Below are 15,950 nucleotides of genomic sequence, written 5' to 3'. Positions count from 1 at the left end.
TATCAACTTTGAGCACTGATCTAGTTATAGTATATTATAACGGCCAAGGGAATTCATATAAGAGCAGAAAATACTGGTTATTTCAGCCAGGGTAACAGTGACTTTAGTTGGAAACTGACCCTAGAGAGAAGTCTTAGGACTGGAAGAATAATAATAACAACATCACTCTAACACACAAAGGGTTGTCTTATCTTGTCCAGATTTTGCAAACAACCAATAAATGAATCTGTCAATTTGAATGAGGTTCTCATCTCTTAACACACACAAAACCAACTTTCAAATATCTTTACAAAAATAAAAAATACAATCCAGACTACTTTCCAAAGGTAAATCTTCAGAGAAATTCCAAAACATGAGCTGGAAGCACTGCAATCAGTTATTTTCCTCTTATTACATCTGCAGGAATTAGGAAAGTGACAAGCGAGACAGTTACCCTGAAAAGAGACTTGAGTTTTGGCGTCTGATATGGTCATAATTAGCACATGGCATTGCCCTGTAAACAGACACTGGGCATCGTATTGAGTCGGCTGAAGACACTTGGAAGGTCCTTGTTGAAACTGAGAGGCCCAGTTGAAACCACAGTGATGAGTTAAGAAACGTCCTGGTCTTGCCAAAAGGAATTTAAAAAACAGCCACATTTATCAAAAGTAATTAAAAAAACTGCAACATACACAACCTTAACCATATTTCTGGTGTAGCCTGTTTTCTGTTTTCATATGAGGTAACTAAAATGTCTTCTACTCATTGCAGACAGAGCACAAGCACAATAAAATATCACCTTTTTACATTGAGTGTGGTAACTGTCCATATCTGCATGTCTGTAGAAGATCAAGGTCCCAGAGAAGTTGGATAAACTACTTTCCAAGCATTCCAAAGTAGTAAACAGGAGCGAGGTTGGAGTTTTACATTTGGTTGAACACATACTGTAACTGCAGAAAACTCATAAATTGCAGTTACGTCATAGCAACTGTAAGTCAACTGGTTTATAATGTGTTTGTATCAAGTTATATTTTAAAATAAGGAAAAAGTCTAGAAAATATAGCTCTGCTACTATTTACCTACATTTAGTGGATTCTATACTGTACACCACTTTCTGAAGCATTTCTTAATAAAAAAAAACACAAAACACTGAGAACCTGAAGAGCAAATCAATTTCCTTGAAATGACAAGAATCCAAGAGCAGAGAAGACAGAGAGACTGAAATATTGCCAAGCATTATGTACAGTTTGGAGCAAGTTTTAACATGTACTTGTACAGGAAGAGATTTGTTTTGAAGGTCTTACTAACATGGTTTTAAAACTACTACCAAGCAGTAATAGTCCCCTGATTAACTTGAGTTATTTGATTTGACGGTTATTTATGTATTTAATTTAACCGTTTTATTTTGCAGGGGAAGTCCCATTGAGACCAAAGTTTACAGTAAAAGTATAAGCCGTGCTAGTTTAGACTAAAACCCTAAAAGATAAAAAAAAAAAAACTTTTCAGTTTACTTACTAAAATGTCACCCACCCACCCACCCACCCTCACCCAACCAATCTCAATATGAACACAATCATCTTTTTACTGGCCAATGGTGTACCAAACATGACCAAAAATACACATTGTCATTAAATGAATTTAAATAAGCACTTAAATATTCAAATCTAATAAAAAACTATACGCAGGGGTCCTAAAATTCCACACAGTCCTGTTCTTCTTCATCTTCTGATCAATCCATTCCATTTGACTCATTTATTTATTTGTTTTGCCACAAATAAATCACTAGCAGTCTACTGGTCTTCCAGCGGGGCACTTGAAAGAAAAGAGAAAAAGTTGATGATTTACCAGGAAAGGAAGAGGAGGACTTAACATGAGGTGAAGAGGGGAGGGTTAATGTTTCATCATCACATTAGTAATCAATTCTTCAAACTTGTGTTAAAGGAAATGTGAGTAGTGCAACAGTGGGTACTCACAACTGATTGCTGACCACAATAAACTAATGATGTTACTACTTAGTGACCTGACCAAAATGAAGTGACTGGCTGATGCAATCTGTGTGCAACGGCCAGCGGTTGTCTGTGTTTGGTCCCTTACAGCGCTCCGAATTTGGCTGCGTAGCGGGCCACAACATTCTTGCTGCGGGAAAAGTCCTTCCGTAGCTCGCCCACTTCCTGTCGTAGCGCCGTGTTTTCACGCTCCAGGAACGCCGCCCGCACCGTGATCTGGTTCTCCTTGAGTCGCCGTGCGTCCCGGGAACGCTTCGCGGCCACATTGTTCTTCTTCCTCCTGTGCCAGTACTTTTCATCCTGGTGAGGAGGAGAGAGAGGTGTAGAGAGAGGGGGAAAGAGAAAGACGGAGAGAGAGAGAGTACCGAGAGAAAGACAGAGAGAGTGAGTACCGAGAGAAAGACAGAGAGAGAGAGAGAGAGTACCGAGAGAAAGACAGAGAGAGAGAGAGAGAGTACCGAGAGAAAGACAGAGAACCGAGAGAAAGACAGAGAGAGAGAGAGTACCGAGAGAAAGACGAGAGAGAGAGAGTACCGAGAGAAAGACAGAGAGAGAACAGGGTTGTTATTGAAAGCGACCTTGATGCTGAGAGCATGCTTTCAATTCAATGTCGCTGCTAAGTTATTGTCGCTGCTAAGTTAATGAAAGCGTCCTTGAAAAGCAAACACTTGTTTTCCCTCACTGGTGATAAGTTATTTAAAGCGACCTTCAGAATGACTGAATGAACTAACTGATGGTAATGTAATACAAAATTAAATATAACAATTGTTTAAAACAAAATCCAATTCCTCTTCTTGAAATTAGAAAAAGCTGTATACACCTACCTACATACCACACCCACATTTCCAACCTCCATGTCTCTGACTTACCTTAGAATCCTCAGGTACATACACCTTCTTGGCCTTCTTGATCATGGGTTGTGGTTTGAGTTCCTCCTCTGAGAACTTGTGTTTGCGTGGGTTGAACAGCTCTCCACCAGGAACGCTGGACAGCACCAGGTCTGTAGGATCTGGTTCAAAGTTCACGTCCACCTCAATCTCCTCTGGGTCGATGGGTTCAGGGGTCAGCCTGTCCTTGTCTGTCACCACCTCTGTGGGGGAAACACAGGTGACCAAGCATTAGGGTTCAAGTATACCATTTGGGTTAATGGGCAAATGCTACTATCAGTTTTAAGGGTTGGTAAATAAATGCTCCTGGTGTAAATGGGACATTCTATTACGTGAGACTGCAAGTATTGTAAGTCCTGTTCCAAAACCATATATTTTGCTATATCCTTATTATATCCAGGAACTGGAGTAGATTAAAATAAATCCAGTGACTCAAATTGTCAGACATCAAGTTAAAGGCTTCTACATTTGATAAAGGATGGCCTCAACGGAGCCCAGCCCACGTCTGTTGGTAAGCATAGCTACAATCTATTTTCACCACCATCTACAGCAGTGACAGTGCATACAGCCTTGAATGACATTCAAAACACACCAGCATGTGTTACCCTGTACATGTGTCATGTGTGTCCTTGGTGCTCAGACAGACATGTCTGACTGTCTATGGCAGAACCGAGAACAACTTAGTTGGTTTCCTTTGATCTTTAATGCATTTTTTTGGGTCACTTTTTGTATTACTTACACATTATACCATGTAACTACCAGTGTAACAACCTATGTAATAACACTAACAGACTCATATTTAAATGCATAAGGCCCTAAAGGTCTCACAGATGTCGGCCTACCTGTGTCGTCTGCGATGTCAACACTGTTGAGGGTGATAGTGACCTCCTCCTCACACTGATCCAGCTCCAGGATGGGCAGCAGGGAAATGGGGGCGGCTGGGGCTGTCTTGGGCTTGGCTGCCATGGTGGTGGGCTTCTCTGTCTTCTCCATGTTGAGAGCATCGTCCAGGGATGAGGTGGAGATGCCGTTCTCCATGAGGAACTCCTCCAGGTCCATGTACTCCAGGTGGAAGGTCTCCCCGTTGTACGGGATGGTCTTATCCCAGATAGCGGGGGTCAGGGCAGCCGACGGACCCATCCCACTCCCTCCTTCAAGGTCCACATTGTCCCCCGTAAGCAGCTTCTCCTTGTCATTGTCTGTGGCAGCAAAACAGAAGAGCATTGGTTAATGTTATGAGTTATGGCAGGCTGGATAAAACAAGTGGAGGAGAAGACAGTCATTGGAAAAGGGTTTATTTTACATGTTAATTCAGTAGATGGTTTTATCCACAGCCATTTTACACTCAGGACATATATAAAAAGTGGTCCATGTGACAATCAAACCCACAAGTATTATCATGCAGGCTCCATGTTTCAAGCAATGGAAGAGATATGATGAAATACTACATCAGTATTTGGTAGAAAGGGTCCTTGACACTACTAGACAGAAAAATATGTGACCTACTAATAGTGGTTCCAGTGAAGTTACTGAGTTGTGATGAGGTGGAGAGTGGGGAAAGGAATTTACTGTCAACTAGCCGTACGTTATTTTTAGCGCTACATTGATATTGATTACTCCATTGTTGTTGGCGCTTGCAAGAAAGGCATTTTACTGTCCTTGTGCACTTCACATTAACACTTGTGTGCCGTCTGCGAGCCACAGGACTAAAGTGTAGCTACCTAATTTTAGTTTCAATTCAGATGAAGGGATAGCTGAATGCTTATAGATCATAACACTATAAAAACAACAGATAGAAAGGGTTTGATTCTGCGTACCAATTTACTACATTGCGTAAATTGTATTCGCATTCGGCTTTATCCGGCAAAATTCGGCCTCTTCTCAGTTATTTGCCTAGAACAAACGATGCGTTCAAACCCGACACAGAGAAGCATTTAGACTTACCATCGTCGCCCTCGAGTAAATTCGGTGGGGGCATTTCCATTATTTTCTTCAATACCACGGGAAACGCACTCGGTGACCCCATGAAGGTTTCCAGTTTGGTGGTAATCGGCTCTCCAGACATTTTTTACGCCAATTACACAAAAACTAAATTTAAAGCTAAACTAAATTTAAAGCTAGGCTCCTTCAACAATGAAGCCTAAGGTAATGTAACAGAATCTCCTCTCCGTGAAAGAAAAGTATCCGTTAGTAAAACTGCAATTTGGCTAAAGGTTACAATGTAACAGCTAACGACACGACTTTAGGCTACCTCTTCAGAGTATGACCCGATTCTACAAATACAGCAACAAAAAACGTTTAGTTGGTCAACTGATACCGCACCTCTTGAGTAGAAAATATACAACAGCCCTGTTCTGATTGGTGCGCTTCTTCTCTATCATTATGAATATTAACATTCTCTGAGCGATGTAGGCAAGGTGTGGCATACCATTGGTTGACCGAATTATATATCCATATTGTAACTGCATGAATTAGAGGAAAACACGTTGGGAGGGTGGAGCAACCTCAATTATATATATCCATAAGTTAGACTTAGACAGTCATTTATGAAAGCAAATGTTAGTAGAGTTGGTGTGTAGTTACAGTAAATTACAGCTATGCATGCAGTGTCAAAATGTTCTTTGACAATGTCTTTAGGAACAGATGTGTTTTTAGACCTATTTATTTTACCAGCTATACTGGGCATCAAACAAGAATCTACAGGCAGTTGGTCTCCTTTGTGAGAAAATAACATTTGTTTTATTGTCTAGCCTATGCCATATAACATAGCAAATGTGAATAATAAATTGCCCGGTTTCTCAAAAGCATTTTAAGGCAAAGATCAAGGGAAACCGGGCCCTGGTTCGTTCTCACAGGGCAACACACGTGCAGCCATCGTATGCTAAAAAAACATGGAGATCTATGAAGACTGCGCAGTGAGCGCCTCCTATGCAACTTGAGTACACGTGAAGGACGGGTCTGCTCTGCTGCATAGCCAGGGGGAGGCGCGGAGCTATGCAATTGAGACAGGGCTCGCTATTTTACTAACTGCCATTTTGCCATGACAAATTTTTTTCAGTCACTGTATTTATGGACATCTCTAATATATTATTGTGCCAGTCACTGACATTAAGCATGATGCTTTACTATAAACAGTACAGTAGTCTAGACACTAAACAGCCTACATATGCTACCAGTTAAACGTTTTAGAACACCTACTCATTCAAGGGTTTCTCTTTATTTTTACTATTTTCTACATTGTTGAATAATAGTGAAGACATCAAAACTATGAAATAACACATATGGAATCATGTAGTAACCAAAAAAGTGTTAAACAAATCAAAATATATTTTATATTTGAGATTCTTCAAATAGCCACCCGTTGCCTTGATGACAGCTTTGCACACTCTTGGCATTCTCTTAACCAGCTTCATGAGGTAGTCACCTGGAATGCATTTCAATTAAGAGGTGTGCCTTCTTAAAAGTTAATTTGTGGAATTTCTTTCCTTCTTAATGCATTTGAGCCAATCAGTTGTGTTGTGACAAGGTAGTGACACAGAAGATAGCCCTATTTGGTAAAAGACCAAGTCCATATTATGGCAAGAATAGCTCAAATAAGCAAAGAGAAACTACAGTCCATCATTACTTTAAGACATGAAGGTCAGTCAATACGGAACATTTCAAGAACTTTGAAAGTTTCTTCAAGTGCAGTTGCAAAAACCATCAAAGCGCTATGATGAAACTGGCTCTCATGAGGACCGCCACTGGAATGGAAGACCCAGAGTTACCTCTGTTGCAGAGCATACGTTCATTAGAGAGTTACCAGCCTCAGGAATTGCAGCCCAAATAAATGCTTCACAGAGTTCAAGTCACAGACACATCTCAACATCAACTGTTCAGAGGAGACTGTGTGATTCAGGCCTTCATCGTCGAATTGCTGCAAAAAAAAAACACTACTAAAAGGACACCAATAATAAGAAGAGACTTACTTGGGCCAAGAAAAACGTGCAATGGACATTAGACCAGTGGAAATGTGACCTTTGGTCTGGAGTCCAAATTGGAGATTTTTGGTTCCAACTGCAGTGTCTTTGTGAGATGCGGTGTGGGTGATTGGATGATCTCTGCATGTGTATTTTCCACCATAAAGCATGGAGGAGGAAGTGTTATGGTGTGGGGGTGCTTTGCTTGTGACATTGTCTGTGATTTATTTAGAATTCAAGGCACACTTTACCAGCATGGCTACCACAGCATTCTGCAGCGACACGCCATCCCATCTGGGTTGGGCTTAGTGGGACTATCATTTGATTTTCAACAGGACAATGACCCAACACACGCCCAGGCTGTGTAAGGGCTATTTTACCAAGAAGGAGAGTGATGGAGTGTTGCATCAGATGACCTGGCCTCCACAACCCCCCGAACTCAACCAAATGTAGATGGTTTGGGATGAGTCGGACCGCAGAGTGAAGGAAAAGCAGCCAACAAGTGCCCAGCATATGTGGGAACTCCTTCAAGACTGTTGGAAAAGCATTCCAGGTGAAGCTGGTTGAGAGAATGCCAAGAGTGTGCAAAGCTGTCATCAAGGCAAAGGGTGGCTATTTGAAGAATCTCAAATCTAAAATATATTTTGATTTGTTTAACACTTTTTTGGTTACTACATGATTCCATGTGTTATTTCATAGTTTTGGTGTCTTCACTATTATTCTACAATGTAGAAAATAGTAAAAATAAAGAGAAACCCTTGAATGAGTAGGTGTTCGAAAACTTTTGACCGGTAGTGTATGTTCAGACATGGGCCTTCATATGCATATACACCAGTGGAGGCTGCTGATGTGTTTGAAACCATTCCATTCACTCCGTTCCAGCCATTATACTCCATTCCAGCCATTATTATGAGCCGTCCTCCCCTCAGCTGCCTCCACTGAAAACCAAATGCACAAGCCCTTACTAAAAACATTTTGCTAAATTGCGAGTTGTCAAACATTTGTTTTCAAACTGATCAAGCAGAGGCAAGGACAGCATTCATGTACTGTAGTCTGAGGCGTAAGATAGAGTAGAGAGTGTGCTGTACTGTCTGTATAGCATAGCTCCTCCCACCAGCCTCCTCTGAAGCAGAGCTAGTCTAGCATCCACACCACAGCAAGAGGGGAGAAAACAGAGATGCTGTCCACTGCTATGTCTTTATGACACCTTCATAAATCATTTACAAGGCCTACATACAGTGGTGTAAAGTACTTAAGTAAAAATACTTTCAAGTACTACTTAAGTAGTTTTTTTGGGTATCTGTACTTTACTCTTTCTATTTGACAACTTTTACTTTTACTTCACTACATTCCTAAAGAAAATAATGTACTTTTTACTCCATACATTTACCCTGACACCCAAAAGTACTTGTTACATTTTGAATGCTTAGCAGGACAGGAAAATGGTATATTTTATACACTTATCAAGAGAACATCCCTGGTCATCCCTACTGCCTATGATCTAGTGGACTCTCTAAACCCATGCAGTTTGTAAATTATGTCTGAGTGTTGGAGCGTGCCCCTGGCTATCCATAAATTTAAAAAACAAGAAAATGGTGCCTTCTGGTTTTCTTAATATAAGGAATTTGAAATTATTTATACTTTTATTTTTGATAATTAAGTATATTTAAAACCAAATTCTGCTGTTAGACTTTTACTCAAGTAGGATTTTACTGGGTGACTTTAACTTTTACTTAGGTCATTTTCTATTAAGGTATCTTTACTTTTACTCAAGTATGACAAATGGGTACTTTTTCCACCACTGCCTACATACTGTGAGGGAAAAAACTATTTGATTCCCTGCTGATTTTGTAAGTTTGCCCACTGACAAAGAAATGATCAGTCTATAATTTTAATGGTAGGTTTATTTGAACAGTGAGAGACAGAATAACAACAAAAAAATCCAGAAAAACACATGTCAAAAATGTTATAAATTGATTTGCATTTTAATGAGGGAAATAAGTATTTGACCCCTCTGCAAAACATGACTTAGTACTTGGTGGCAAAACTCTTGTTGGCAATCACAGAGGTCAGACGTTTCTTGTAGTTGGCCACCAGGTTTGCACACATCTCAGGAGGGAGTTTGTCCCACTCCTCTTTGCAGATCTTCTCCAAGTCATTAAGGTTTCGAGGCTGACGTTTGGCAACTCGAACCTTCAGCTCCCTCCACAGATTTTCTATGGGATTAAGGTCTGGAGACTGGCTAGGCCACTCCAGGACCTTAATGTGCTTCTTCTTGAGCCACTCCTTTGTTGCCTTGGCCGTGTGTTTTGGGTCATTGTCATGCTGGAATACCCATCCACGACCCATTTTCAATGCCCTGGCTGAGCAGAAAAACACCCCCAAAGCATAATGTTTCCACCTCCATGTTTGACGGTGGGGATGGTGTTCTTGGGGTCATAGGCAGCATTCCTCCTCCTCCAAACACGGCGAGTTGAGTTGATGCCAAAGAGCTCCATTTTGGTCTCATCTGACCACAACACTTTCACCCAGTTCTCTTCTGAATCATTCAGATGTTCATTGGCAAACTTCAGACGGGCATGTATATGTGCTTTCTTGAGCAGGGGGACCTTGCGGGCGCTGCAGGATTTCAGTCCTTCACGGCGTAGTGTGTTACCAATTGTTTTCTTGGGGACTATGGTCCCAGCTGCCTTGAGATCATTGACAAGATCCTCCCGTGTAGTTCTGGGCTGATTCCTCACCGTTCTCATGATCATTGCAACTCCACGAGGTGAGATCTTGCATGGAGCCCCAGGCCGAGGGAGATTGACAGTTATTTTGTGTTTCTTCCATTTGCGAATAGTCGCACCAACTGTTGTCACCTTCTCACCAAGCGGCTTGGCGATGGTCTTGTACAGCCTTGTGTAGGTCTACAATCTTGTCCCTGACATCCTTGGAGAGCTCTTTGGTCTTGGCCATGATGGAGAATTTGGAATCTGATTGATTGATTGCTTCTGTGGACAGGTGTCTTTTATACAGGTAACAAACTGAGATTAGGAGCACTCCCTTTAAGAGTGTGCTCCTAATCTCAGCTCGTTACCTGTATAAAAGACACCTGGGAGCCAGAAATCTTTCTGATTGAGAGGGGGTCAAATACTTATTTCCCTCATTAAAATGCAAATCAATTTCTAACATTTTTGACATGCGTTTTTTCTGGATTTTGTTGTTGTTATTCTGTCTCCCACTGTTCAAATAAACCTACCATTAAAATTATAGACTGATCATTTCTTTATCAGTGGGTAAACATACAAAATCAGCAGGGGATCAAATACTTTTTTCCCTCACTGTAGATGCTTCACAAATTATTGAAAAGCTGTTGATAGTCCTAATATACAGTATAAAAGGTGTATCAGGTCCACTGTACATCTGGCACTTGTGGCATAACCTTTTTTTACCCTCTGGATGTTTGCTTCTGAATGATTTGTGCAGCATCTATGAAGGCCTTATAAACAAGTCCATCCAAGGGGGTGATATGGTATGAAGGAGCCAAGAGTGCATCAAAGTCATCATCAAGACGGGCGGATGGACTTCCAGGGAATTACCGGTGCTGCCAGCATGACTTTGCACTTTGTCCTTCTCCCCTCATGTGAGAGATCACACTACGCATGCCAAAGGCACCAATATGTATGCCCCATTAACATCGACAGGGCTGTATTAGAGCGGTTCGAGAGTTCCAAGTTCCTTGGTGGTCAACTCCTGTAGCTCAGTTGGTAGAGCATGGCGCTTGCAACGCCAGGGTTGTGGGTTCGATTCCCACGGGGGGCCAGTATGAAAAATGTATGCACTCACTAACTGTAAGTCGCTCTGGATAAGAGCGTCTGCTAAATGACTAAAATGTAAAAATGTGTCCACATCACCAATGAACTATCATGGTCCAAACACACAAAGACAGTCGTAAAGAGGGCACGACAACACCTTTTCCCCCTCAGGAGACTGAGGGCGGCAGGTAGCTTAGTGGGTAAGAGCGTTGTGCCAGTAACCGAAAGGTCGCTGGTTCTAATCCCCGAACCGACTAGGTGAAAATCTGTCGATGTGCCCTTAAGCAAGGCACTTAACCCTAATTGCTCCTGTAAGTCGCTCTGGATAAGCGCGTCTGCTAAATGACTAAAATGTAAAAGATTTGGCATGGGTCCCCAGAAAGTTATACAGCTGCACCATTGAGAGCATCCTGACCGGTTGCATCACCGCCTGGTATGGCAACTGCTCTGCATCTGACCGTAAGGCCCTACAGAGGGTAGTGCGTACGGCCCAGTACATCACTGGGTCCAAGCTTCCTGCCATCCAGGACCTATATACTAGGTGGTGTCAGAGGAAAGGCCAAAAAATTGTCAAAGTCCAGTCACCCAAGTCATAGACTGTTCTCTCTTCTACTGCAGCGCCAAGTCTAGGACCAAAAGGCTCCTTAACAGCTTCTAGCCATAAGACTGCTGAACAATTAATCAAATGGCCACCCGGACAGTTACATTAACTGTGTCTCCCAAGGCCTCAAAAACATTTGTGTAAATGTGTCTAATAATCAGCAATTGGTTTGGATATGGGAAGAGGGTATCACAAGATTAGTGAGCTATGTGTTTACAGTCTGTATTATTTGTTACTGTATGTGGACAGGTTGCATCATTAGTCATTAGGTTTTACAGTGCCTTCAGAAAGTATTCATAGCCCTTGACTTATTCCACATTTGGTTGTGTTACAGCCTGAATTCAAAATGGATTAAATAGATTTTTTCTCTTACCCATCTACACACAATACCCCATAAAGTGAAAATGTTTTTCGAAATGTATTGAAAAATATACAGAAATATCTAAATTACATAAGTATTCACACCCCTTAGTCAATACTTTGTAAAAGCACCTTTGGCAACGATTACAGCTGTGAGTCTTTCTGGGTAAGTCTCGAAGAGCTTTCCACACCTGGATTGTACAATATTTGCCCATTATTCACTTCAGAATTCTTCAAGCTCTGTCAACTTGGTTGTTGGTCATTGCTAGACAACCATTTTCAGGTCTTGCCTTAGATTTTCAAACAGATTTAAGTCAAAACTGTAAGTCGGCCACTCAGGAACATTCAGTCTTCTTGGTAAGCAACTCCAGTGTAGATTTGGCCTTGTGTTTTTAGGTCATTGTCCAGCTGAAAGTTGAATTAATCTCAAAGTGTTTGATGGAAAGCAGACTGAACCAGGTTTTCCTCTAGGATTTTGCCTGTGCTTAGCTCCGTTCCGTTTATTTTTTATCCTTAAAAACTCCCCAGTCCTTAACGATTACAAGCATACCCATAACATAATGCAGCCACCACTATGCTTGAAAATATGGAGAGTGGTACTCAGTAATGTGTTGTATTGCCAAATTTTTTGCAGTATTACTTTAGTGCCTTGTTGCAAACAGGATGCATGTTTTGGAAAATACATATCCCACCTTGTGCAGCAACACTGCCTGGCAGGGGAGCTGTGCGCAATGAATGAAGTGCTGATAGATTAATTTTTGGAGGTGCTGCGCACACGCATGAAACTTGGTCTAATTTACATTGTTTTGTTCACAAGCTCGGTTGTTTTTCAACGTTAGTTTGAGTCTGCTGCTTCAACTGATAGTGAAGAGACGCCCTAGTCAGACCCCAAATCTCTCTCACACACAGACACACACGTGACAGGCCTCAAGTGGCCCCGTTACCATGGTAACCGTCCGCCCTTAAAGGGGCACCTGAACATTTTGTCTCTGATATATTGATTAAAAGACTTGGGTCACAAAAAGTTTAATGAAATTGAGCAATATAGCACATACATTTTTACTAATACATTTCTTGTTTTAGAAACATTACAAAGCATGGTCATCTGTTTTTTTTATATGTAATTATTGTGAAAAATATATTTTGGCTGGTAAAAAAATTGGAGTGGCTGGTCGATTTTTTTTTTATCTACCCGCCACAGTGGCTGCTGGACAAAAAAGTTAATTTTAGGCCCTGCTTGCGAAGCAGACCAGGCCGGGGTTTGGGGTTAGAGAAGTCAATGAGAGAAGTGAAACATTCTTCCTTAGTTGTTAATTTCCTCAAAATCTAAAAGGCACAAGCTAGATTCAAGACAATGCCTTAAGTAGTTTAACATGTTATTACTCTAACCTTGTGAAAGTGACAAACTGACACATTTTAATTTTTGTCAAAAACAACTTTATATCGAAGGAGTGCCTTTGATTTGACGGCCTGCACATGCGCAGTTCGGTGCGAGCCGACCGTTAGACCCGATGACGTGTTTCTGCGCATGAGCTTAGCTAGCCAACGTCGCCATGACATCGCCTACAAGCATGATCGTGGATTTCTATTGGAGAAGCAGTTTCTGCGTATCTTCATACTGTCTTTGATTATACATTTCACTGGTGTATACCACATGATGCTGGCATGTTGATTAGGGAAAGGGGATACTTAAGCCATGTTCACATTGGAAGTTTGAAGTGACTCAAATCCTATTTATTTGCATTTTCCTGCAGTCTGAACAGCCAAAAAGCACAATCGGATATTTCAAGCCTCATTTCAAACCACCTTCATAGGTGGTTTGAAGTCAGATACAAATCTGATTCCCGGCAATGTGACTTGTGTCTGAAGGTCAAATCTGATTTATTTGCCCTCATGTGGTTTTTAGACTTATTTGGCATATATTGTTGCCTGCTAACTACATTTTAGTCATTTAGCAGAAGCTCTTATCCAGAGAGACTTACAGTTAGTAACTACTCTGTTGACAGTTTGACAAGAACATGTGGTAGCTAACTAGCTTGTTAGTTGTTTACAAACAAATTAGTGAATGTGCTAGAAAGCTAAACAGCTACCTAGCTAGTTAGTTCACTGCTGTGGCTAGCCAAAAAGGATTTGTTTTGAAAGTTGGATCATCTTATCCTTTGAGGCTTTAAAAAAGTGTTCATACACTATGATTTTGAACATTCAAAGCAACTGGGAAACGTCCATGGCAAGCATTGTTGTCACCTTAGCTTGCTACATAACTTCTCAGTGATAGGAAAAACGAGCACCACTACCACCAATCAGCCTACACCACTGCGCATACACCCGTCGTTACTATGACAACTAGTGTAACCATTTCAGCAAATGACTGCTGTCTGAACACACCCAAATCCGATTTGGTCACTTGTAACTTGCTGTTTGGACAGTCTACTGAATGCAGTGTCATGTTGCGTTTTGGGCAGTTCGCTCAGGAAAGCCACCACATTCAGACGGGTGTGCTTCAGCAAGCGGAACCGTGTGGCTGAAAGAGCAAAGGTATTAAACTCATTTTACTTCTTGTGTACATGAGTGAACACAATCATGGTGACGTTCACTACCAACAGGTTTACTTTATTCAAATCAAATAGTCCTGGTAGCCATTTGATTAGCTGTTCAGGAGTCGTATGGCTTGGGGGTAGAAGCTGTTAAGAAGCCTTTTGAACCTAGACTCCAAAGCGTTAAGGCCTGAAGTGTGAACAAGGATATAGTCAGTTGCACAACTGAATTCATGCAACCGAAATATGTCTTCCTCATTTAACCCAATCCCTTTGAATCAGTTAGGTGCAGGGGCTGCCTTAATCGACGTTCACGCCTGGGGAGCAGTTGTTGGGTTAACTGCACTGGTCAAGGGCATAAGGGCAGATTTGTCCACCTTGCCGGCTCGGGGATTCGAACCTGCAACCTTTTGGTTACTAGCCCAATGCTCTGAACCTCTAGGCTACCTCGAATCAGCCACCTTTCGGTTACTGGGCCAACGCTCTTACACGCTAGTGTCGTAGTAAATATTAAAATGTTATAGCTTGGTCTGACTAAAATCTTGTGCATGACCCATTTTAATGTTAGGAGCTTGTTTTCAATCAATGCTGTTCCTATGCAAGAACAATGGACAGAGCCAATATCTTCTCAAGGACAACTCCCACGCCACAGGCCACAATCTGGTTGCTCCCCACGAGACTTTCCTTTGAGAACATACACACATTCACACACACATCTCCATGCATACGCACACTCATCCTCATGCCTCACGAGTTACGCACACACACACACTGCACTTCCTTCTACTGGTCAGAATGGGGCTTCTACTCTGGACAGAGCAGACCCGCCTCCTACGCCTCGGGAACCAATCAAGGGACTAGAAGAAGGACCCCTTCCTTTGTGTTGCATTGTATAAAGTAATGCTGAAAACTCTGTTTTTGATCCCTTTCAACTGTCTCGATAAGAGGCAACTGAATGGGTCCATGCATGTAGCTTGAGCAGTACCAGCTATCTCTGTTGTTTAATAAACTGCCTTTTGCTTAAACATATTCCTCTCCGTCTAGCGTCGTTGGTTCTGTACTTCCTCTCCTGTATGGTTTCACCAACACTAGGCTAATCTGAGGTCATTCTCGTTACCAAATTGCCAAGGCTAACTGACACTGTCAAAATGGCACCAGGATTTTATTGAAGTTATGTAATATATAGGATACGCAGGGAGAAATCACTCCAACATATTGTATTTATAGTCTAAGAGACTGTTCACATACATTTGTTGCAAACATAAACGTACTGTATCAAACACGTTTTGAGTTGCAACATTGTCGCGCGTGGATTAATTTACTATCGCGCTGGGTTAACATTATTCCTGTTCATTCAGTCACAATGCAATTTATTGACAATTTGCACACAAAAAAATACGATTATTTCGCTTCTTCTTACCGTTGGAATCAAGGGTTGGAATAGTGAAGGGGTCCTCGAGCAGAGCTTTGAAAATCTCCGGAATCTCAAAATAAGACATCTTTCTCGATTTTTCTAAACGCTTTTATAGATCACCTGGTCTGACTATCAATTAAAAGCTGGAGCAGATATATGAAGGTGAAAAGATTTGTCAACGCTTCCAAGTTCAACAGAATACAAAAATGCACATGTAAAACGACATTTTGATGGACAACTGAGAAAACTGAAACTTTCTTTAACGACCACAAGGTTTGTACAGTAGCCTATTCCGCCCCCTTAGCGCCTTGTTTTTCCATTGGTTTTTCCCAAGCATGGCTGATCTAGCCAATCACTGCCAGGTATTCACACACAATTATAATAACAACGACGGAAAGATTCGTGATAGGTTT

General features: G+C 41.5%; 1 protein-coding gene across 2 annotated transcripts; it reads right to left on the bottom strand.

Annotated features, from left to right (window-relative positions):
- Positions 1-1,601: 1,601 nt before the first annotated feature.
- On the bottom strand, positions 1,602-15,869 carry LOC121576713 (thyrotroph embryonic factor). Of its 2 annotated transcripts, none has more exons than XM_041890101.2 (5): positions 15,544-15,869; positions 3,715-4,071; positions 2,855-3,075; positions 2,074-2,285; positions 1,602-1,791 (listed from the first exon to the last, which is right to left on the bottom strand). In XM_041890101.2, the coding sequence occupies exons 1-5, from the start codon at positions 15,620-15,622 to the stop codon at positions 1,770-1,772; spliced, it is 891 nt and encodes a 296-aa protein (XP_041746035.1). In that variant the 5' UTR covers positions 15,623-15,869; the 3' UTR covers positions 1,602-1,769. The 2 variants fall into 2 exon arrangements, with proteins under 2 accessions (XP_041746035.1, XP_041746027.1); XM_041890093.2 differs by lacking the exon at positions 15,544-15,869 and adding an exon at positions 4,817-5,221.
- Between the last annotated feature and the right edge of the window lie 81 nt (positions 15,870-15,950).

Source organism: Coregonus clupeaformis, chromosome 1, assembly GCF_020615455.1.
Source record: "Coregonus clupeaformis isolate EN_2021a chromosome 1, ASM2061545v1, whole genome shotgun sequence".
NCBI lineage: Eukaryota > Metazoa > Chordata > Actinopteri > Salmoniformes > Salmonidae > Coregonus > Coregonus clupeaformis.
The sequence above is the reverse complement of the archived record's forward strand: the minus strand, read 5'-3'. Positions and strand labels throughout refer to the sequence as shown.